Here is a 26,909-nt window from a genome sequence, read left to right on the forward strand (position 1 = left end):
GGGATACTGCCCCAAAATTTTAATCTCGAACACTGTATGCATATTCAAATATAAAGGTATTTGGGAGTGACTGCAAATTATTCAAATTTATTATATGAATTATGAATATCATTTAATAAAGTATATCAATTAGTTTCCTGTCAAACTTAATTGTAATCACTTTTTAATAATGTATTTTATTGTTCGATACAGAAACATGTATGTAAGTTAAAAGTTAGTTTGTTTTGTTTAATGACACCACTAGAGCACATTCATTTACTAATCCTCGACAATTGCCTGTCAAACATTTGGTATTTTGACATGCATGTATAGCTGATATGCACCATCCCATAAACAGGATAGCACATATACTACAGGCTCTGATATACATGTACCAGTCGTGGTGTACTCGCTGGAATAATAAATAGCCCACTGGGCCCACTTTCAGGGATAAATCCTATAGACCAACCATGCATCAAGTGAGTGCTTTACCACTTGGCTATGTCCCACACCCACCCCACCCTCCATATACATGCAAGTACCAGGCCTCGAAACAGTCTGTGGCAAGGTCGCCAAATGCGACCAATATCTCATATGGGCGACTTAATTATTAAAATATAATGGCGTTAGTCGCCCAAATAATATTATGTGGGCAATCTTCTTTAGAGCTATAACCTATGAGCCACTATTAATATTTGTATTCCACATTAACATCTTGCTCGTGGTTCTCTTACCATAATTTGCCAACATGTATGATTTTTTGGGCCACCTTATTTTTTGGTGTTTCGAGCTTTGATGCAAGTACATTGTGTAACAAATATACAAGTCCATACTAGCATGTGCTTGTTGAACAACGGAAAGTATGCGTACATATCCAGCAGGTACATGATAACTGGATACATGTGCATTATAACATGTGACATCTGCCAAAGCAGGACACAGTACTTCAAAAGCTTAGGTACAAATTGAAATTGGTTCACACAATTTTAAAACTACATACATGTACCCAATTATTCAGTTAAGTGAAAATTTGTGTAATCTTTGCTAATCCTAACATACTTGTACTATGGTTTCTGTACTACAATAACATTCAAAACGTATTTTAAGCAAAACGATTTTGTCATATGGTGTATTTGTTTGAATTTTTAGGAATATGTAAAAAAACATTTATGGAACTTATCCATCTTTTAATGCTTGAATATAGGCCCAATAGTTCACCATCTAACCCATTGCTGCCTAAAAAGGGAGATGTTTTTTGTTTTTTGTTTTTACAAATATGTATGTACTTACTTGTCTACATTAGTTTAAGACATGTAACATCCAAAAAACGTTTTCTAAAGTACCTACAAAACATTACTGTACAGTATATACCCTCTTAACATTACAACCCAAAATGAATGAAGCACAAGCTATTGGGTAATAAACGAAAATGTGGCAATCCTTTGAAAAACAAGAATGCTGTGGAATTAAATGTCTTGCCTACATGTGTATGTACCATAAACATATTTGGTGTCACTAATAATGATAGTTTTATCTATAAGATGTTCATTTAAAAATAAAATTAAATTATATTAATTTGTAATTCTTTTCACAAATATTGTGATGAAACAACTATTAGTTTCATCAATCTAGGACTTAAAAGTTGAACACAAAATGGCAAAATAAAATGGTAAAGGAGGGACATTTTGGCTACTTTTATACATAAAATTAATTGTTCATATTAAATTAAGTTTTTGTTATAACAACTTTTAAGTATCATATGTTTGCTGTGCTAGGAATTCAATATTGGAATGAGTATAACAGAAATCAAGCTAACATACATGTATATAAAACAACATGATAAATCTGAAAGAAATGTTTTATTTAACGAGGCACTCAACACATTTTATTTACGGTTATATGGCATCAGACATACATTGTATGATTAAGGACCACACAGAAATTGAGAGAGGACACACGCTGTCGCCACTTCATGGGCTACTCTTTTCGATTAGCAGCAAGGGATCTATTATATGCACCATCCCAGACAGGATAGTACATACCATGGCCTTTGTTACACCAGTTGTGGACCACTGGCTGGAACGAGAAATAGCCGACGGGGATCGATCCTAGACCGACCGCACATCAAGTGAACGCTTTACCACTGGGCTACGTCCCGCCCCTTGATAAATCTGCATTACATCACTCAGTTATATTCTTAATAAAAATAAATTAATGGTAACCTGGGTTTCTGCCAGGGTACCAAGGGTAAAATTACATACCCTAAAGTCTTGGTGTTTTAATGATCCATATTTTTTTTTTTTTTTTTTAAGAAAGATTATAGTAAGAGAACAGCTGTTTAAAATGTAGGGGTACTTATGATCTGTTTTGTTACATATACCTTAAAATTATTTTCCGGCAGAAAGCCCGGCAACAATGGAACATATTGAAAAGGACACATTTTGTCACATTACATATTTATTTAGGCTGTCCAGCACATCCTTATGAATAGAGTACCGGTGAGGTACATGACACGCCCGTCAGGAGTTTGATGGAAAACCATATGATGTTCAAAATATTGACAAGTTATTTTATTTATCTGTATCAGAGAGACCTAGTAATTATATGTAACACACATGGCCACCATCCCAAGTTGCTCCTACATGTGAGGTTTGATGGTCCAGTATGCATCTATATGCAAGATATTATGTACAAGTATTTACAGTAGACTGTGAAAAATAAGTCAAAGTGACCTAGTAATAGTACGTGACACACAGCCATCCCAAGTTGTTCCTAAAAGCAGGTTTAATGGTCCTGTATGCATTTGTATGCAAGATATGGTCCGAACAAGGATTTATTGTTATGTGCAGTAGACTATGAAAAGTAGGTCACAGTGACGTAGTAATAGTATGTGACACACTGCCATCCCAAGTTGTTCCTACTGGGGTCATTCCGTGCCAACTCAACCAGAGGTTCCCGGGTCACCAACTCAAAGTTTTATAAAAATTTCACCAATTTATACTTCCATATAAATAATGCACACATGCAAAATTTTATGGCCAAATTCTAATTAGTTTTGAAATTATGGTTTATCAAATGCAGGGTCTGTTGTCCCATTTTTGACATTTGCGACTGTGTCATGTGGTTTCGACATTTGCGACTGTGTCATGTGGTTTCAGGCACCTTTTGAATGCTAATACCTTAATTCATTATAAAGATATCAAGCTGCAATTTGCTATATTAGTTCAAACTAAAATTTAGTTTTTTATAATTTGAGGGACTATTACTCCCTGATTATTTACCACAGATACAAACTGTTATTTGATTTGAAGGATATACCTATAGATGTTTTTTTTATGAGAAAGCTTATATGAATCAAATGTTGTATTAATGTGTAGTTGGGGTCCAAAGTTGAGAAGAATTTTTTTTTTTTGAAAAATATACCTGCATACCACGGGTGGTTTGATCATGTGGGCAATGACCCAACATCATGAGCTTTTAACACGAGCAACTCATGTGCATATGCTATGTATGTACCAAGTTTTGACTGTCAAGTGATTTCGGAGACTTTTTGGATGCTAGTAACTTTTTCAATTATAAAGATATCAAGTTGCAGTTTGCTGTATTAGCTCATTCGTACCTGGAGAATCTATAATTGTACTCATTTTGTACATATCTGTCATAGTTTCTGATCAGGAGGCCACTAAAGTTTAGTCTTTTTATCATTCGGAAATTATATTTTTTATATTTTGGGGGACGATTACTTCCTGATTATTTATCACAGATACAAACTTTTATTTGATTTGAAGAATATACCTATAGATGTTTCTTTATGAGAAAGCTTATATGAATCAAATGAATATTAATGTGTAGTTATGGTCCAAAGTTGAGCATTTTTTTTAAATGTGAACAATATACCTGCATACCAGGGGTGCTTTGACCATGTGGTCAATTATCTAGCACCATAAGCTTTTAATATGATTAACCAATACATATTTGGTATGTATGTACCAAATTTAAACATTGTGGCTCAACTCCTTGATAGGTAAATAAACCTTTTTTTAAATGTTGGTAATTATCCCCTTGGGATGAGTCGTTTTGCATACAATGTCACTACTCTATTGACATCATTTTTAGGGCTGTAGATTTGTTAACCTTAAAACATTTCACACTAAAATCAATGAAATGTTAAGTTGTAATTAAATTAAAATAACTTAAAATTCATTTCTGAATATGTATAAGGTACTCTTTATCAGCTATTGTTAACATTACTGTACTAAAATTGCGATCTATTATAAACAGCAGTTGCAAAACGAAGTACTAGTAGGCGTTGGAACTGACTATCACGAAACTTCATAGTATTGTTGCGAAAGTGCAAGGGGATTTGCAGCGTTTCTGATGCCTTTAATCTGAATATCATCCTGTATTTGAGGGGCACCAATTAAACAAATAATGTCTTGAAATTGCACGCAATACTGATTTTTCTGTAAAGCTGAAGTTGAAGGCCAGGAGAGAAGTCCTGCACAGGAATGCTTCATATTGTCAACATGCATATCATTTTGATCATTATAATGTTCAACAATACTTCCTACACACCATTCATGGTTATAAATATATATATGCAATCATACTTCCCAGGCTACAACTGGCCATAGGTTCGGAATCAGATCATGAAAGTGATGGTATAGTGTCTTTTTTCAGTGAGAAAAACCTTTTGCTCATAAAACAAAACAACATATTACAAATGAAAATACGTAACCCAGTGTCTAGACGCTAATCAAATAATACTTTCAGTTTTGTAACAACTTCAACATGACATTAAGCAGTTCATCTACATAAAATATCGGCGAGTCCAGTCACAAATTAAAAGTAAAAATTTGGTACATACATGTATACATATATATGCATATAGTAAATTCATATTAGTTACTCAGTCATATTAAAAGTTCCTATAGGTGAAATATGAAAATTAGATGAGAAATGAAATTGGTAGTGGTGGTGTTGTGCGTTACATACATGTATACATGTACAAACAAGTATGTGTGTACATTAAGACTATATCACCTCAACAACTCATCGCTAGGGGATAATTACCACATACCAGTATTTTTTTTAGATCTTTCTGGATACATTTTGATTTAAAAATTTAAAAAGTGCAGTTTTTGTAAACTAATTAGTTTAATATAAATGTTTACATCGTTCATGAGCTCTTGTATGGGGGTTTTAAATGTAAGTTCATTTAACTATTAAGGAGTTGACTCACAAAGTAAACACTTGGTATATATATATATATATATATATATATATATATATATATATATATATATATATATATATATATATATATATATATATATATATATTTATAGCAAATGCACATAAGTTACTCATGTTTAAAGCTCATGGGGCTGGGTAATTGCCCATGTGGTCAACCAACCCTTGGTATGCAGGTATATTTTCCACAATTTATTTTTTCTTCTGAACTTTGGATCCTGACTACACATTAATATTTTGTTTGATTCACATAAGCTTTCTCATAAAGAAACATCTATAGGTTAATACTTCAAATAAAATAGAGTTTGTATCTGTGTTAAATAATCAGGGAGTAATAGTCCCACAAAATGATAAAAAATATCATTTCCAAATGATAAAAAACTAAACTTTAGGGGTCTCCTGATCAGACACTGTGACAGATATGTACAAAATGAGTACAATTATAGATTCTCCAGGTATGAATTAGCTAATACAGCATATTACAACTTGATATCTTTATAATTAAAAAAGTTACTAGCATCCAAAAACCCTCTGAAATCACTGGACAATTTCACAAGCTCTTGTACGGGGGTTATAAATGAAAGTTCATTTAACTATCAAGGAGTTGAGCCACAAGGTCAAAACTTGGTACATGAGTTACTCGTGTTAAAAGCTCCTGCATGGGCTGGGTAATTGCCCACATGGTCAAACCACCCCTGGTATGCAGGTATATTTTTCACAATTTAGTTTTTCTTCTCAACTTAGGACCCCAACTACACATTAATATTTCATTTGATTCAGATAATCTTTCTCCTAAAGAAACATCTATAGGTATATACTTCAAATTAAATAACAGCTTGTATCTGTGATAAATATATAGTCCCCCAAAATATCATTTCCGAATGATAAAAAAACTAAACTTTAGGGGTCGATCTCCAGGTCAGAAACTAAGACAGATACATGTATGTACAAAATGAGTACAATTATCCAGGTATGAATTAGCTTATATAACAAATTGCAACTTGATATCTTTATAATTAAAAAAGTTACTAGCTTCCAAAAATCGTCCAAAATCACTTGACAGTCGCGAGTGCAAAAAATGGGTCAACAGGCCCTGCATTTGACCAGTCATAATTTCAAAACTACTTACCATTTGGACTTAAAAGTTTGCATGCATCCATCATTTATATAGATGCAAACATGGGTGAAATTTTATCAAAATCGGAGATGGTCACCAGGGAAGATTTCTGAAATTTGGATGTTTTTGCTTGGAATGACCCACATGTGAAGTTTGATGATCCTGTATGCAAGATATGGTTCAGACAAGGAAAAGTTAACAGATGAACATACAGACACACATCTGGACAGCACCATACCATAATACGACCCATCATAGATGGGCGTAGAAAAAAACAGTAGGAAAATAGAAGGAAAAAGTAGGCATGGAACAATACGTAGTAAAATTATACTTGTTCATACTGGCCGTAAACAAATGTGCTAAATAAAAAAATGATATTATTAAGGAAAGTTTTGCTCAGTTTGTACATGTATTTTTGTTATCCAAACTAATATGAATCTTATGTATTAATTGATATATTAACATTAGAAAAATTGCTACCTGAGTATATCAAGCTATCATAAATGTCTAACAGACAATTTCACAAATTATACTGAGTTTAAAAATTGTTACTAGTCCCTAATTTTCTGAGACTAGATATTACAGTGACACAAATTGAATATAAAAATATCATTTAATAATGGAAATAGCTGGAAGCAGTGGTATCACTGTATGGCAGCAAATTAGCATTGCAACACTCGATCATGATCTAACATCATGACTGCCTGCAGTACGTGCGAAAAAGATTTTGTTCACTATAGAGCCTCTCCATGGGTTAAAATGTTTTACAACACCACATTTCGTCTCGGCCTTTTTTTTAATGTAAAATGAGATGGAAACTAAAATATTGTGAAATTTGACACCAACTGCTTATAAGGAGTGATGTCACATCATGTGGACATTTTGACGCTGAAATTCAAGTTCATATTTTGTCAAAAACTACAGCAAATTACTAAATTTTAACAATGATTTGAGACAATAATTATAATAATGATTGAATATTTAACCCCAGCACAAAAGATACCTGGGCTATTGGGTGTCAAACTAAGGTAAAAGTTAATGTGACATAAAGACAAAAACAGAAAGAAAGAAAAAAAAATCAAAACCCATGCACAGATGCAATGTAGTAGTGCTACAACTACAGTACTCAGCAGACAGCTTCATCTGAGTATTGACCGGCCTCAGTGGCGTCGTGGTTAGCCATCGGTCTACAGGCTGGTAGGTACTGGGTTCGGATCCCAGTCGAGACATGGGGTTTTTAATCCAGATACAGACTCCAAACCCTGAGTGAGTGCTCTGCAAGGCTCAATGGGTAGGTGTAAACCACTTGCACCGACCAGTGATCCATAACTGGTTCAACAAAGGCCATGGTTTGTGCTATCCTGCCTGTGGGAAGCGCAAATAAAAGATCCCTTGCTGCCTGTCGTAAAAGAGTAGCCTATGTGGTGACAGCTGGTTTCCTCTCAAAATCTGTGTGGTCCTTAACCATATAACCGTAAATAAAATGTGTTGAGTGTGTCGTTAAATAAAACATTTCTTTCTTTCTTTCTGAGTATTGAAGCACATATATAAGTACTACTTAAATTAATATTGACAAAAGTAACATTTGAGTGCAAGAAATTTCAGGGTGTAAATTTAATGTTGAGAGTATATAACTGTTGACTTTTATAACACAAGCAATATGCAGACTGTAACAGCAAGTCGCGGCATTTTAAAACAAAAAAAGTACGAAAACGTAGGAAAAGTAGGATCGCTGCACAAGACTGATTTATTCTTAAACTGCCTATCACATGAGTGCAAATGGATTTATAATTATGTCAATAGTCAGTAACAGTGTAATTTAACATCTTTGGTTCAATGGTACATGTATATTGTTTTGTCCACATTAACTGAATAATTTAAAATTATTTTCACATGCTCTGTAATGAACATAGATGCAACTACAAACCCAAGTTTGTCAAAGTGTTTGATCTGGGAGTTATTGTTTGCGAAACGGATCTAAATACGAAACTTAATGTTGAGTGAAAACCAAAACATTGCTGAACTATATAAACCTCTACTGTTTAAATATTTTTCAGGTGAAAAAACTGTTTTGTTACAAGCTGATCCAGAGTAACAAATGGCTCTTAGGAACTAACTCGAAGAATAATGATTAATGTTTTATTTTTAGTGTTACAGTTCTTGAAAGTAATTTGTTACATTGAATCAGTTTACTTAAAAAATCAAACAGTAATGGAGGGGGGAGCAGGTCAACTCACCCCACTGGTTGGTCGACTCGCCCCCCACTGTTTAGTTACCATTTTATTAATTAGTATACCAATATATTTTAAGCAATAATGTGCATTAAATACTGTTGAATATGCACACCAGTCGGAGTCCAAAAGCCTTGCCTGATCATTCCTTTAAAGAAATAAGGGACAAACTCTCAGGCTTGACAGTTCATTATCCGATATTAGGATCTCCCCAATATAAAACCATTTAATAAGTGGCCGTAACAGCAGAGTTTCACTAATATTAATAAATTAAATTATACCAAAGTTGTAGATGTCCATTTTTGATTTTGTCACAATTAATTGAGTAAAGTTTGGAGCGAGTTGTCCAAACACTGGGGTGAGTTGACCAAACACTGGGGCGAGTTGGTACGGGTTGAGTTGGTTTTGTGTTGACTAGCATTCATGGAGGGACATTTTAGCTACTTTCATACATAAAATTGTTTATATTGATTAAGATCTTGTCATATGCCATTGAAAATAAAACTGAATATATATCAAACATTTATTAATTTTGACGTATAGTTTTAGAGAGGAAACCTGCTTAGTTTTTCCATTAGTACCAAGGGATCTTTTGTATGAACCATCCCACAGACAGGATAGCACATACCACGGCCTTTGATATACCAGTCGTGGTGCACTGGATGGAATGAGAAATAACCCAATGGGCCATCCGACTGGGATTGATCCCAAACTGACCTCGCATCAAGAAGGTGCTTTACCACTGGGCAAAACTGCAGGGGTTTTGGGTTGGTTTTGTAGGTGTCAGGTGCACTGCTGCATAAAAATATTGAAGGCAACTGTTTTAATTGTCTCAAATGGGCCTTTAAAATTCGGGACGGGACATAAAATGACTCCATTTTGTGTGGGTTATATCTGCTGTGCTAGACATTCAGCATTGGAACCAGTATAATTCAGTTAACTCAAATGAAGCTAAGATAACTACATGTATAAATCAGTAATATAAATCTGAAATCCTTTACTCAGTAATTAAATTTTTAATAAAAATAAATTTATGGTTCATTGTTATATTGTTTTGGATCTTGAACACAGTATATCAAAGTACATATATATATCAGGGTTGAAAATTAACATAAAAATCATGATCGCCAGCAGGGCCAGTTGAAGAAAAATCTTACTGGCCCTTCTCAAATTCAACTAGCCCTCCAATTTAACTGCACAGCGAAAATCAAAACTAGAAATTTCTTTGTTGAATAACAACCATGTATAATAATAACCATATATATAGTCCATTTGCGTCAAAAGGAAAACGATGAATTAGCATGTAATTTCATATTAAAAAACATATTATTAATTTATTTTAAACCCATACCAACCCAAATAACATTTTTGAAAAAGGAAATCCATTATAAATAAAAATGTTTCTTTAAAAAAACTACAATTAAAGTGTCTGCAATACATTTTGAGTTATATTTGTTTACAGCTCCATGCAGACCAAAATTATAGAAGCTGACACTAGTCTGGTCAGTCTGGCACTGTCAAAATATAGAACATGTTCTATAATATCGTCTCCTGCCAGATCTGTTGTTTGCGCCAGCAGAGACGTGGTGTGTTTTGTCACATTGGTCATTAGATTCAGTTTCAGTACGTTTCTTTTTTAAATGGTAGTGCCATACACGCCAGACTCTAAAATCAATGGTTGCCCAACAGACTACCTTTATAAAATTCTTAGTCGCCCATAGCCAATAAAGGTCGCCATGGGCGACCTGACGACTGCTAATTTTCAACCCTGACATATATGATACATGTATTTGTACATTGAAAAACATATATTTTGACAAAAAGTTAGTTTTGATGTGTCTAAAATACAATCTGCTAAAATAGGCTAACTTTTGAATGACTTTGTATATATCTACAAATTGTAAACAGTTTTGGAAACTAGACATAAATAGCTTTCTGGTCATACCACACTAAGTTACTGAATTTATTTTTTCAAATGTGGTATTTTGCTTGATGTTTAATTAAATAATTTAAAATTATTTTCACATGCTCTGTAATAAACATCCATAGATGGAACTATTAAAAAAAAAGACTAAAGATAAATTTACCTAACAAAGGCCTAACTAGTCAGGATTGTCGATGTTTAACATGCTTCTGTTACTAAAATAAATTAATGTATAAGCTTAATATCATTCAGTACATGTTTTTATTAATAACTTATTTTCATTGGGTTTTTTTTTCTATTTACCCTACGTCGCAGAGGACGGTCAAGTGTTCTCGTTACACGAGCTTGGTAAATCGTTTTAGCACTGCGGTTATTCAGGAAATGCCTGTCACATGACTCAAAATAATATGTCACACCTCTGCTCTCCAAATAGCCGTTATTTTTCTCAGAATTATGGACCGTACCCATAATTCAATTATTTTTTATAAAATATCAATAATAAGTGTGATATGGTGGTTATAAAGTACTTTTAGGTACAAATCAAATGTATAGAGTCATATAATACTTTGTTGGGTCAATAATTAGGTCAACCATCCGTGACAGAGCGTGTTTAACAAAAATCCAGTTTTATTTATGAACTCATGTTAAAAATTAAGTCAGATTCCAGTTCTCAAACTATTGCTTGAATTTTACAGGGTTTTTTTTATAAAATGATGCACAGGCATACACTAAGATTTTTAATCTGCACATGGACAATTTTAACCCAAAATGGGCAAATAATGGCATTACATTAGAGGTGCAATATTTCCCACAGAACAGCTTTGAATGTAAACAAGCATTCCGAGAGTACTGCTAAAGCAACACATACACAAGCTACCGGGTGCAACAAATGTTCTTAATTATCTCCTAAGTTCAAGGTCCATAACTTGAAAAATGGGTAAATTACCATGAAGTCAAACTTTATCTGTAACAGTACACGATAAAGCTATACACAAAATAACACTTCAATACATGTATACATGCATCTTAAGGCATTGTAAAAGCAATGTCCAGAAAACAAATATCTGTAATGATCTCTTAAATTCAAAGGTCATTATACTGGTACTGTCTAAAATGGATACATGATACTACATCGTCAAGAAAGTAAAACTTGATCTGTAACAGTACATGATAAATCTATACATAACAGTATCTTCAAGCAATACAAAACAGTATCTTCAAGCAAGTCCACAAACTAAATGTATATATGTGGGACAGACAGACAGAGGAACATTATCACTGGATTTACTGGATTATTTGGCCATGCAGATGTGTTAGTAAACCTTTGTGGATTAAATTTTTACACCCAAAATATATCCACTCTGAACAATAACCAAACAATTTTTTAAAAAGCACATGCAGTGACAAAACGGCCTAAAATAAAAATTATTTGCCTTTAAACTTAAAAATATCACTAAATCACTCACCAATATATAATTTTTTAAAATAAAATTGGAAATACTATAAACCTGCAATGCATACAACTGCAAGTGGCATATTTTCATTGCCTTTACCATCACAATGCAATGAATCTATGAAAAGGACCATAAATTTAATTATCAAATAGATGGCACTGTCACATCAAGTTCAAGCTTACATGTAGATCTAAAAGTTAACTGTATGAATACAAGCTTGATATCTAAATATTTATTGTATTTACCCCAATGATACACTTGCTATCGTACCATTAGTTTAACACATGTAAAGTATCCTAGAAACACACACAAAAAAACCTCCCATATTTTACTTTTAACTATTAGTTGTTGTTTTTCTTGACGTTTGCATGATTGCTTTACTGCATGAAGTACATTTAAATAGTAGACTGCACAAATACCATGCAGTGTGTTTATGTACAGTTAATGTTATGATTGTTTAAAGTTTCTATTATTTACATCATGTACGTTGAATAACAGTAAAGACAGCTTCGACTTCTATATGTTGACATTTTGTGAAATATATTTCTGCACAATCACTGAAAACTTCAGACAAACTAATTTCAATTAACTATAAGATATATACTACGTGTAGACTACTGGGGTTTCATAACCTTGATTAGCAATATTTATAGCTATTTCTGAAACAAAATGTTCCTTGGTTTTACATGGCTGGAAATAATAAGACAACAGGAAATAAGACTAAAATAGCTACTTTACTCCTGTGTTTTTGTGTGAGAAATACCTGAGAATTTTGAGTTGAAGAAGTGAGTGTTAGCAAGTATTTTTGCTTGACAACAATTGTGGAACGTTGTGGTAATTTTGAGGAAATGATAGCCGATTGTGACAGGCAATTTGATAATAAATATGACTGTTGCACCAACAAGTGAAAATACTAAATATTAAGATATAAATTGTAGTTCACTAAAAAACAGGAAGGAAATGTTTTACTTAACGATGCACTAAACACTTTTTATTTACGGTTATATGGCGTCAGACATATGGTTAATGACCACACAGATACTGAGAGAGGAAACCCGCTGTCGCCACTTCATGGGCTATTTTCAATTAGCAGCAAGGGATCTTTTATATGCACCATCCCACAGACAGGATAGTACATACCATGGCCTTTGTTACACCAGTTGTGGAGCACTGGCTGGAACGAGAAATAGCCCAATGAGTCCACCAACGGGGATCCTGGACCGACCGCACATCAAGCGAACACTTTACCACTGGGCTACATCCCACCCCCACTGAAAACAAAAATAAAAAACCCCAAAACACAACAACAAAAAAAACAAAACAATTGTGGACAATAAAACAGTAATTGTGAATAGTTAATTAATGGCTGTAATAATAAGGACATCCGGCCACAAATGCACATTTAAGTAAATCCATAAACAAATTTTTGCATAATTTTAAACATTAATTGCTCTAAAAATTCATTAAAAGGGGAAATTTTGTCTTTAAAATCTTGATTATAGAGATATTTCTAGTCAACTGAAAATTTATTAGCAACTACTGTTTAATGTTTTAAATTTGCGTTGCAATCTCTGAAACGTGTGGTGAATACATGTGAGTAAAAGTATAGGATTTTTGTCCAACTCAATCCAATAGTCAGGTTAAATTAAAGAAAACTTGTAATTTTCAAAATCTTGAATAAAGCTTGCACATATTGACAAAAAGAAGTTTTAATAGCACTCTCTGAGCAATCCCTGAATCAGTACAATGGTATTCAAATACCAAAATGGAATTGCACACCTGTATTCTTTAATCCCACACCCACACTTCATTAAAGAGTCAAGCCTCTAGATAAAACAACTGTTCTCCAATGCACAAAGTCCTCTCCAATGCACGAAGTCCAACTTTTGCATTATCCCACACGCCCTTTCACAATTTCCCCACTGCCTACCCCTTTATTTTTTACACTACATCAAAAGAAACAAGTATCTTTTCACCTGGTTCTCAAATAGCCAGCTTTCCACGTTTTTAAATACCATCCTGAAAAGAGGGGTCGGTCAATAGGCCTACAGTCAACAAAAAAATATCTGAGAAAATAAACAAAATAACAGTATACATGTACGAAAACACATCACTTGGGAATAAACATCTGCCATATTTCAATTTTCAATAGCTTACGATTACATAATCTAACCAGTATTTTCAACAGCCTCTATTATTTCCCATACTGTATGCATTCGTCTCTTTGATAAACCTTTTATTTTATCTGAGCAATGAAAACAAATAATATTTAACTTTTTGACGTATCAGCAATCTCCAGCAGAAACTACTTATTGAAAGAAAGAAAGAAATGTTTTATTTAATGACGCACTCAACACATTTTATTTACGGCTATATGGCGTCAGACATATGGTTAAGGACCACATAGATTTTGAGAGGAAACCTGCTGTCGCCACTACATGGGCTACTCTTTCCGATTAGCAGCAAGGGATCTTTTATTTGCGCTTTCCACAGGCAGGATAGCACAAACCATGGCCTTTGTTGAACCAGTTATGGATCACTGGTCGGTGCAAGTAAACCACTTATTGAGACGGAACACAGCCCAGAGGTATAGCGCTCTCATTTCTCATTCTAGCCTCGAACAATGTAGCAAGTATCATCTCTAACTAAGATTATATGTCAAAATTACAAAAGCCGATGATTAATAAATTAATGTGCTCTAGTGGTGTCATTAAACAAAACAAACTTTCTTGTTTATTCTGCACTTCTAACATAAGATTACAAATTTAAGTTTATTAGGGATATCACCACTGTCAAAAACAATGGAAGTGGTAGTGTTAATCAGAATAATTATCTATCTTCGGTGCTAAATAATATTTACATCACCTTTATAATAACTAAACTACTTAAAATATTTGATCACCTAGTGGTATCAATGTGAACCGATTCATTTGAAGATTAAAACAGAATAACAATAAAAAACAGCAGTGTTATCGTATATTAGTGGGTCACTTAAAAAATAGTGTTCTTTTTATACATCTTGAAATCTTTATAATAATGTAATATTCGTACTTTGATCAGTTCACTAAAACAAATTCACAACCGACATTATCTTACGAGTCTAGGTAAAGTTGAAAACTTGAGTCAGCTTATACATAACTAGTACCAAATAGTGAGGGGCAAAATAAGGGGTCAGCCTTTCCAATGGGTCGGCTAATACAGACCCATGAAAACTGCGAGAATTATAATTTTGTTCGTACAGATCTAATTTTGCACAACCTATTCTTCACTGGTGCATTGAAGAACACCATAATGGGTTAGGCAAAAAGGAAATGGGTTAACTGAATTTGTTTTTACGTAACTGATGAATGAGTTACGCACATGTTCAATTCTCAGAGGCCTGTAATATACAATATTATGGTAACCAAACTTTCAAATTTTGTGTGGATTTTTTTTTTTTTGGGGGGGGGAGGAGGGGGGGGGGGGCAGGGGGTCACACACCTGTTAATTTTCACTCAGTGAGAACACAGCTACATGTACATGTATAGCTGAGGTGTTACAATCGAACAAAACTGGTTGCAAACATGTTTTTCAGTCTTCACCATGAGCAAAATTATGGTGAGCTGGGCCCCATTCCATGAAGCGATTTTAGTGCTAAGATCACCATAAGAAAAAAGAAGTTTTATTTAATGACTAACTCAACACATTTTATTTACGGTTATATGGCGTCAGACATATGGTTACGGACCACACAGATTTTGAGAGGAAACCCGCCGTCACCACTACATGGGCTACTCTTTCTGATTAGCAGCAAGGGATCTTTTATATGCACCATCCCACAGACAGGGTAGTACATAACACGGCCTTTGATATACCAGTAGTGGTGCACTGGCTGGAACGAGAAATAGCCCAATCACCGACAGGGATGGATCCCAGACCACATCAAGCGAGCACTTTACTACTGGGCTACGTCCCGCCCCTCGTCTCAGAAACACCATGTTCCGTTAAATGTTAGCTTATGCTACTGGTCCATGATTCCATTCATAATAAATTATTGTTTATTGACATAAATTGAAGAAATATGATTAAATGTGCATACAAAAAAATAACTTAATTAATGGTACATGTATCTACTGGTACTGGCCACTTTCATTTACCCTTTTGTAATTGATGAATCGACTACTAACGTGAGAGCCCCCCTCTTAGGAATCTTCCAGCCCTGCAACATCTATATGTAATTACCAATCACTACAGTGAAGTGTTTTATCATAAGGGACACAGATTCATCAAAATGTGGCAGTTCAACATCCATATGATATATTGATCTCTTCCTTTAAATTCTTACAAGTGACTTCTGCCACCCCCACCCTGCCAGGGTTTCTACCAGAGGGTAAAACAGGTATGGAGCCATACCCAAACTTTTTTGCAGATTTTATAATTTTAAGTTAACTTTTTGACAAAATATATACTCTTATCATTACTGTATGCTTTTCTTAACCCTATAGGGTGTATACTACCAAATCAAATCCCAGACAACAATAGTAACATATGTGACTAAAACTCCTACCTGCAACATATCAACCAACATAAACGCCACGGATATAAATACTACCACCCCTTACACTTAAAGTGAATCAGAAAAAAATGGGGGTCAAGCTGCTCGTTTCTGAGATAACTGGTAGCATCTATGACTACCCTAGTTTCGCACAAAATTCGAGTACTTTTTTTTACATGTACCCCATACATGTTTCAAGCACAAGGCTACTTGACACATTGGTACTAGATGAAATAAAATTGAACATTTTTTTTACCCAGATGAAACTATTATTTTTTACAACCAACACACTCACATTTATAACCAATCACAGGACTTGTGGTGTTCACTTCTCTATCAAAAGTTCGGTGCACCTCGAACTTTGACCCAGCCGGAAGTTATTTGGTTTAGTACTACCTGTAACCCTAAATGTAACCCATTTTATTTCTGGAGAACCCCCCCACCCCCACCCCCACCCCCATATTCCTTGTTGACTGGTTGCATTTAACTCCATAGTGCCATACTCCAAAATGTATTTCTAGCAGAAACACTACCCCTATCCTACCAGTAACTAATTTTTCAATATAGGTAGCACCTCTATAAATGTATCTTCTTTATATATATGTCTTCCTAAACAATGTAATTCATCTTTAATATATAATGATCAGATTACTATTAAACATATAAAACATAACATTTTATGCAAAGGCTGCAATAGCCAATGAAATTTACCAGTTGCCTTCTTATTTCGACACATCTGATGTACGATTCTGTAAAAGGGGGTTCAGGATGCACCGACTGGAATATTAGTACTACAAGTATGAGTGAGAGTAAACAGGCAATACTCCTTGAGTGATATTTGCCACTGAAAAAAGGTGGGTGGTGCTAACCCCCTCTAAATCCACCCCTGAAAAAAGAATACTTAACTTTTCTGCTAAAAACATTACTAACAGTCACTAAACACAAAAGGCAGTAAAATAAATAAAATTTGTTTGCGATAGCACCCAAGCTAATGTTCAGTTTCTGAAATCAAACGCGTAACACTACATTTTAATGATTTGGAAAACAAATATCTGAGGAATAAGATTTTTTTTTTCCTGATAAATATTAACTTACATTTTGGTGATTAAAAGCAACATACAAAATTTTATTATCACTTGTAAACTCACACAACTTTGGCAATTTCCAAATTCTGATAGAAAAATGTCTGTCATGCGAATGTAACACACGTAACACAAGCAAATCTAAACCATTACAAATATGATTGAAATTTAGACAATGTTTCCTGTTTTATTTTGTGAAGTACTAAAGTAGGATTATTACTAATCAGTAGGCTATAACAGGAGCCCTTTCATAGATTTCTAATTTACACACATTTTCACCCAAAGTGAGTCTGAAGTGTGTAACACACGTAACGTGGAATTTGTGTAAATGGGTTATGCACATTTATAATTCTCAGAAGCATACGTACTGTTTTGGTCTCACATACCTGCAATTACCTACATTTATAATGCTTTAACACCTGTGTTTATTTAAGAAAAACAGGCTTTGTAAATTCCACCAAATATGTTTATTTATGGTTTGAAGTTTAATATTGGATTCGGTGGCCCATTCAGGTACGTGTCACAATACTACTGCTGATGATTCGATACACGATACCATTGCTTGTGTATCAATTTATATTTTGACCATGTATTGATTCCTATTTTAATTTTGTATCGACTTGCCAACACAAATTTGTACGGAGGAGTATTTATTTTATTTCTACAATGTCAGTATGTCCATGGTGTGGCATTGAAACTGCTTAATCAGTGATTCACTTTTAAAATGTTTATTTCGTATTTTAAAATAATTTTTCTTAAGCTTCAGATTTTAGGTTTTTTTACAGTGAAAACACAGCGAATCAGGTATTGTGGGCGATGTATCGTAATACATATCATATCGTAAGAATGGTATATTATGACAACCTAAGTACTGTATTATATAAAAATTAGCCAGCATTAATGTTCAACCCTGAGATGTAAACAACGAAGGACATAAAACATTGCTAACACATATCAACAACAAAAACAGAGAGGTGAAAATTCTTTATTAAATTAGGAACTTTCCAAGGAATGGGGTTGGGAGTATATACTTGTTTGTACAAATATTCTTCAATCAGTCTGCATAGACTATATCAATATACAGTAACACCAAGTCCTAAACATTCTCATGTCCCAACACACAGATGCTTATATATATACTCTTCAAAAAAAGAAACGCAAAAGGGTACAAATGGGTTATAACTCCGATTTTATGTTTCCTACCGGTTCATGCTTTGTGAATATAAGGTCATTGCATGTCCCAAACACATTCCCACGGTTACATTCGATAAAATGCAGCTACTGTACAATAAAGTTCCAAAATGTGAATATTCGCAAAAACGCAGCCACGTGCAAACCATGTCACCACTGCACGTGCGTTGTCTGCACGTGCAACATGAACACCGACAGTATAAAAGTGCAGGGTGTTCGCTTGCCTGGCCTCTGTATCTGGCCGACAGTTGACAATCCAGGACATGCCACGTCTCAGTGAACCGCAGAGAAACAATGCCATCGGCCGACTAGACGCAGGCGAATCCAGAACGGCCGTTGCCAGGGCATTCCATGTGTCCCCAAGCACCATCTCCAGACTGTGGGACCGTTACCAGCAACATGGATCAACACGTGACCTCCCTAGATCCGGTCGACCACGGGTCACTACCCCCGGGCAGGACCGATACATCCGGGTACGCCACCTTCCGGGGAACGATTGACTACTGCCACCTCCACAGCCGCAGCAATACCAGGTTTTGCGCAGGATATCCGACCAGACCATACGGAACGCCTACGTGAGGTAGGAATTCGTGCCAGACGTCCAGTTCGAGGTGTCATCTTAACACCACAACACCGTCGACTCCGACTGCAGTGGTGCCAGATTCATCGACAATGGCCTCAACTGCGATGGAGACAGGTGTGGTTCAGTGACGAGTCCCGATTTCTGCTCCGACGTCATGATGGAAGATGTCGCGTGTATAGGCGTCGTGGTGAACGTTATGCGGCAAACTGCGTGCAGGAAGTGGACAGATTCGGCGGGGATAGTGTCATGGTGTGGGCAGCCATCTCACACACTGGGCAGAACTGACCTGGTCCACGTGCAGGGCAACCTGAATGCACAGGGCTACATTGACCAGATCCTCCGGCCACACATCGTTCCAGTTATGGCCAACGCCAACGCAGTGTTCCAACATGACAACGCCAGGCCTCACACAGCACGTCTCACAACGGCTTTCCCTACAGAACAACAACATTAATGTCCTTCCTTGGCCATCGATATCACCGGATTTGAACCCAATTGAGCATCTATGGGACGAGTTGGACCGACGCCTCCGACAGCGACAACCACAGCCCCAGACCCTGCCCGAGCTGGCAGCAGCCTTGCAGGCCGAGTGGGCCACCATCCCCCGGGACGCCATCCGTACTCTGGTTGCTTCAATGGGCAGGCGGTGCCAGGCAGTTGTCAACACACGCGGAGGCCACACCCGGTATTGACTCCAGATGACCTTGACCTTGGTGGTGTGTCCTATCACTTACTCACAATGGACTAGAGTGAATTGTGAACAATCCTGCAACATTTGGTAATTATCGGACTCACCATTCAATAATTAAATCAATTCTCCAAATGTTACGACAATGTGGTTTTGCGTTTCTTCTTTTGAAGAGTATATATATATCCTACCAGACGTTTCTTCAACTTTCCAGTATTAACCATTTGTATTCGTTATGTGTACTGAGACTTGTGAAATTAATCTTAAATTACAGCTTCCCCAGAACTGATCACACTGGGGAGGTGGGTGATACCATAAGTATTACTTGATGCCTAGTGGGTCTACTTTATGAGTGTTCAAGATTAACAGTATCCCAGTTGGATACTAACATTTCAAAATCTGGTATCCCACCTGAGAATTTAATATTATATGGCATCCTGGTGGGATACTGGGTTCTTGAAGTCTGGTAATCAAAATTAAATTCTGGTATCCCCGGGATATCGGGATACCGTTAATCTCGAACACTGTTGTTAGGGTTGGTTTGTGTGTGTGTGTGTGTGTGTGTGGGGGGGGGGGGGGGGGGGGGGGGGGGGGGGGGGGGGGTAAATTTATTATACATGTGTATGCATATACTATTCATGGGCATAGGAAGGTGCCAAAAATGGGGGTGAGGGCCCCCCACACACATATAAATATATTTTAAAAAACATCGCTGCTCCCACATCCTCCCCACCAGTGCTATTAATATTAATTTCTGTTTTATGGCCAATGCATATTATACTTTAAACCTTCTTCTTTTGTTTACCACAGAAACAAATTGCCTTCATTCCGCACCCAATGTTATTAATTCTGGTAGGCTTTAGATATCAATAATTTGGATTCAACAGTTTTTTGTTTGTTTGTTTGTGTTTCTTTGTATACGTGTCTCCTGAGCACTCAAGTCGTTTCAGCACAGTAATGACCAGCTGGTGGAGAACTGTCTGGTACAGACTTCATGGTAGTTTAAGTGTTGGGTGCATCCAACCCCACCCCATGCGCATCCAACCCCACCCCATGCGCATCCAACCCCACCCCATGCACAGCCATCCCAGGTGGTAATTCAGAAAGGGTTAAAGGTTCTTATCCAATCGCCTACATTTTGTGCTGGGGTGTTGTTAAACATTCACTTATATACCATGCCAATGAAAGTGTTATTTAAACATTAATAATACACAGGTAAATGGAAGGGGTGTACCATCCCCCTTGAAAAATATATTCAAGTTCCTCTTTGTTTACAAGTACCCCTTTGACTAGTTGCTGGTGCCCTTTTACCCCCCTCCCCATTTTTTTCCTGGATCCATCGCTATAATAAAATAACTAAATTTAAAACTAACCTCACCAGCCGAGGGTCCATTACATTTACAAAGTAAAAAATAACGAAACTCGTAAACTACACATTAAATATTAATTAAAACCATCACATTGTTACTGCTACGGAAAAAACGACGTATATATTTTAAAAGATTCTGTTAAACATCAGTCGCAGTAACAGTCGCGATAACACCCAGTACGTAAACATCGGCGACTGACAACGAAGCGGTCGTTACGGTGTATACGTTCAAAGCCGATTAAGTTTCGGCGGGTTTACGGGACTCGGTAGTCGCACCTTTGTTCGTAACTTAGCCATTTCGCTCAATAACGGTACGGCTGATACTGTGATGTCCACTACTAACGATCGATTAAAACCTACCTTTCTAGTCATTTTGTAAGAATGTCAACTAGTGTTGATCTAGTCTTCGATATGTGTAAACTTATTCTCAACCAGCACTTCGTCTGTCCTCCATGGCGGTGTTATTGACAGTTCATACACGGCGGACGTGACGTCAGAAGGAAAAAACTGTTTTCGGCATCAACAGCTAAACATTCAGTGGGCGGGGCTTGAATACTACATCTAATTATAATAACAAAGTTCCCCGTTCCAGCGGGTTTTCACCGTGGCAACACGCCAGACAATGCTTTGTGTTGAACAATGAAAATCAATGCATCTGAAGTTATGTTGTCAAATGCTTTAATAATAAATCATTCCGTTGTAAATTTCAAAGCCTTCAGTAATTGAAAAACATACCCCCCCCCCAAAAAAAAAAAATCAACATGACATGACGTTACAGGACATTTTGTCATGCTGCCCAGATATATAGGTCAAGTTAACAAGCAACATTTTAAACAGTCCTGACTATGGTGGCTGATTTGTGCCATGTCGCGTTTTTGCCCTGTTGCTATCTAAACAATACGAAATAGGCCTACATGTATGGACGTGACAATACGAAAATGTTACAAAATTATCACGACTAAGCGACAACGCAAATTTTTTCTCCTGTAGGCATATTGGGTTACTAAATATCATGACACGCCATACACATAAATAGATATTATTATACGAGCTTGTATGTCGTACTGATTTTACGAAACGAGTGTCAGGATTTTTGTATTGCCCGAGGAAGAGCGCGGGTAATGCTTGAATCCTGAAACGAGTTTCGTAAAATCAGTACGACTCACACACGACGCGAGTGTAATAATTTCTTTATTATCCATATTATTATTGTTGTTTTCTTTATGAACAACAAGACCCAACTCAAAATGTTTCAGCCACAACTAGGAGATGACAAAATGATGTCATATTTCAAATGCAGAGTCTGATCTAGGACTGGAGAAGCAACGTCATGTTATGACGTCGCTTTCCACAATTACGTCATTACACTTTTTATTACACGTGTGCTTCGTATGATTATTATTAACTCGATTATGTTAAACCATATGGATAATAAATATACAGAACTTCACATACGTTGTTTTCGCTTCCTATTTATTGCACAAGTTTACTTTGCGCAAAAATATGTACCATGTTCTTTCGCATACTAAACGAGTGCATTGAATAGGAAGCGAAAACAACGTATGTGAAGTTCTGTATTTATTACATATCTTCTTTTCTTTTACAAAAACGTTTTTTAATTTAAAGCCGCACACCCTAGTTCCATCCAGCGAAAATAAATTATAATTTGGTTAATCTACAAACCTGTAACACACTTAGATCACGTTTTTATCAAATGGAGTAAAAAAGCAGGTTTTATATCGATAAATACCATGGGAATCCCCATGTCCCAATTGCTTGAAATAATTTTGAAAGTTAGTATTCTGATGTCACCGGTAGAAGCACAACAATGCCTACGTCACGACAAATTTCACAGACTTGGGGTGCGTTCCTTTCACCTCTCCTGGACATATTCCAACTGTTCTGTCCTGGTTGTATCCCCTCTCCAGATATCGTAAGACTTAGCAAAATTATTGGTTTTAAGGGTTTGTAACGTTTTGTATTGAGACACTTACTTGTCTGAACTTTATTGTTACTGAAAATGTTCACGAACAATGAAGAAAAATCTCACAAATGAACAACAACAAATCGGATGTTGATTGCGCGAACCGTGCACGAGAAAACAAACCGAACCAAAATGATAACGGTCACGTGATATACCAACGTCTGTGACATTAAAAATAGATTGGACCTCGCTTGCTTAACGGTTTTTTCTCGACAACACGTTTTGTGAAAAAATGCAAAAAATGCATTTCGTGGTTTTACAAATATCAGGATTACTAAAAAGCACTTCAGGTGAATGGAAATGTGTATTCTAAATAATAAAATGTAAGTAAAATGCAATTTTATTTGTGAAAAATGGGGTTTAATAGCGAAAAACAACGCCGTAATGGTTAACAAATAAACGTAACTAGGGTGTGTCCCTTTAAGAGGGACGAGACGTAGCCCAGTGGTAAAACGTTCGCTTGATGCGCGGTCGGTCTGGGATCGATCCCCGTCGGTGTGCCCACAGAGCTATTCCTCGCTCCAGCCAGTGCACCACGACTGGTATATCAAGGGCAGTGTTATGTGTTATCCTGTATGTGGAATGGTGCATATAAAAGATTCCTTGCTGCTAATCGAAAAAGAGTAGCCCATGAAGTGGCGACAGCGGGTTTCCTCTCTCAATATCTATGTGGTCCTTAACCATATGTTCGACACCATCCTTTTTTAATTTAACGTCATAAAAACATATTGTTAAATCTATGATCAAAACTCCTTTCATGGATTTACGTTAAGAATCATACTTTTCGGCAATCTTGTGTAATGTTTCAAATACGATGTGACGCCATTTGTAAATCATATATGACGTCAGTAAATAAAAGGCGCTAACTGCAGTAAAAAGAAAAAGGGAATTCCCCTTTAAAAAGTTCCGGTCCAGATCGCACATATGTGCGATACAAAAATAAGTTTATCACACGGTTTCAAAATGTCTTTATGACTATAATAAGATTGAATAGATATGCAATAAATAGAGGATAATAAACGAGTTACCTGTTATTATCAGATTTATGTCCCGAGAGAAAATTATTTAACGAGGGACATAAATTTGATAATAACTGGTACCGAGTTTGTTATTCTATTTATTACCCTACCGGCCTCGGTGGCGTCGTGGCAGGCCATCGGTCTACAGGCTGGTAGGTACTGGGTTCGGATCCCAGTCGAGGCATGGGATTTTTAATCCAGATACCGATTCCAAACGCTGAGTGAGTGCTCCGCAAGGCTCAATGGGTAGATGTAAACCACTTGCACCGACCAGTGATCCATAACTGGTTCAACAAAGGCCATGGTTTGTGCTATCCTGCCTGTGGGAAGCGCAAATAAAAGATCCCTTGCTGCTAATCGGAAGAGTAGCCCATGTAGTGGCGACAGCGGGTTTCCTCTTAGAATCTGTGTGGTCCTTAACCATATGTCTGACGTTATATAACCGTAAATAAAATGTGTTGAGTGTGTCGTTAAATAAAAATTTCTTCCTTTCTTTCTTTCTATTTATTACCCAACTATTTGGGTTTTTTTTTTTTTTAAGTCTTTATTTTCGATATAGTCTACATCGGCTACATGTCCATGTATACAGAAACAACGAAAACTACTTTAATGTTCTGGGTATTGCTTTAACTTTGTATTTTATTCACGATTCACATACAATTTTCAAAACCCAAAGTTCTATATATTCTGTAAAACAAAATATATAATGTATTGCATTAAACTAGCATTTTATTACAAGTTTAACACTGAAACCAAAAAGACGTAAACACAAACGCTTTAAACTTCGTGACGTCATTGTGTGTGCTTTGCCAAATGGTGATGACGTCATATTTAGTACCGACAAGGTGATTGGTTTGTGATCGTCAAATAGTAGTGTACGTTAAACCAATGCATGATAATTTGATTTTTATTGTCTCCGGGGAAAATTTTCTCACTGAGAAATTATCATGCACTGGTTTAACTAGCCCCAGTACTCTGACTGTAAGAGAGCTAGACGGACATTTGGACATAAACACGCTCTCATTACAGTCAGAGACCAACCTATGTCTTTTTTTGGCAATTCCTGACTACCAAACGGTAGGCAACGAGTCCCGCTCTAATACCACAACAATCCTATGTTTGACGTCAAATACCTTTACATCAATCATTTTCGAGTTAAGTGATACAAAAAAATCCACATATTAATCACTAATACACATACTACAGAAAGAAACCCGACAGCACCCACATTCAGCTACGCTTCGTGACACTCCGTCGCAACAATTGCAAAGCTCGGCGATCTATTTCGAGACTGGGCGATTCCGCCTTGTGCAGCAGTTACAGGGGTCGTCTCATAAGAGGAGGCAGTACGTAGCACATACTTTTGCCGTATCCTGTCGATAACACCCCAAATGTATCCTTCAAATTCAAAATGGAATCAATAATGTGTAATTGTTTTGGTTTAATGACGTAATGAAATCCAAATTCATCCAAAACGGCATTAGCCAACTCTTCCATGTTGTAACTTCGCTTGATATGAGACGGCCCCTGTAACTGCTGCACAAGGCGGAATCGCCCAGTGCGCGATCACGTGGTCTACGTCTCGAAATAGATCGCCGAGCTTTGCAATTGTTGCGACGGTGTGTCACGAAACGTAGCTGAATGTGGGTGCTGTCGGGTTTCTTTCTGTAGTAAGTGTATTAGTGATTAATATGTGGATTTTTTTGTATCACTTAACTCGAAAATTATTGATGTAAAGGTATTTGACGTCAAACATAGGATTGTTGTGGTATTAGAGCGGGACTCGTTGCCTACCGTTAGGTAGTCAGGAATTGCCAAAAAAAGACATAGGTTGGTCTCCGACTGTAATGAGAGCGTGTTTATGTCCAAATGTCCGTCTAGCTCTCTTACAATCAGAGTACTCGGGCTATGGTTTAACGTACCCTACTATTGGACGATTTGACGTCAACAAACCAATCACCTTGTAGGTACTAAATATGACGTCATCACGATTTGCCAAAGCACACACAATGGTGTCACGTAGTTTAAAGCTTTGCGTTTAGGTCTCACTACACAGATGTCATCTGCCATTGAAACCCATGTTAAATTGTCCAACTTCAAACGAAGATTGCCAATATAACGGGTTCTCGTTGGCACTAACAACATACACCATTGCGAACATACATTATATACGCATTTATTTTCACTCCAAAATTGAGAACATTTCCTTCTCAGTTTTGTGCTATATGACCGCATCTGGCTGTAGTACTGGTCCGAACAGGTGGTTCATTAACCAATTCACTCCGGCTGTCTCTTGCGCTATACATCCATGTCCCAAAAGGAAGGTCGATGCACAATATTACAAAATAACATGGACAAAATACAGCCAGAAGGCTTACCATTAAACATATACGGTATATTGTTTTACTTCTTCACCATTTCCTAGAAGTGAATATGTGAACCATAACAAGTCTAGTGACAGATTTTGTCAAACTTGGTTTGAAGTCAATTTGATAATTTAG

General features: G+C 36.3%; 1 protein-coding gene across 1 annotated transcript in view; it reads right to left on the reverse strand.

The window, feature by feature from the left end:
- LOC121367522 overlaps window positions 1–22,089 on the reverse strand; it is a 44,897-nt gene extending 22,808 nt beyond the window's left edge. Inside the window, exon 1 of the mRNA XM_041491747.1 lies at window positions 21,766–22,089. Coding sequence (XP_041347681.1) covers window positions 21,766–21,777 — 12 coding nt within the window. The 5' untranslated portion in view covers window positions 21,778–22,089. The remainder of the gene's footprint in view (window positions 1–21,765) is intronic.
- Between the last annotated feature and the right edge of the window lie 4,820 nt (window positions 22,090–26,909).

Source organism: Gigantopelta aegis, chromosome 3 (assembly GCF_016097555.1).
Source record: "Gigantopelta aegis isolate Gae_Host chromosome 3, Gae_host_genome, whole genome shotgun sequence".
Classification (NCBI taxonomy): domain Eukaryota; kingdom Metazoa; phylum Mollusca; class Gastropoda; order Neomphalida; family Peltospiridae; genus Gigantopelta; species Gigantopelta aegis.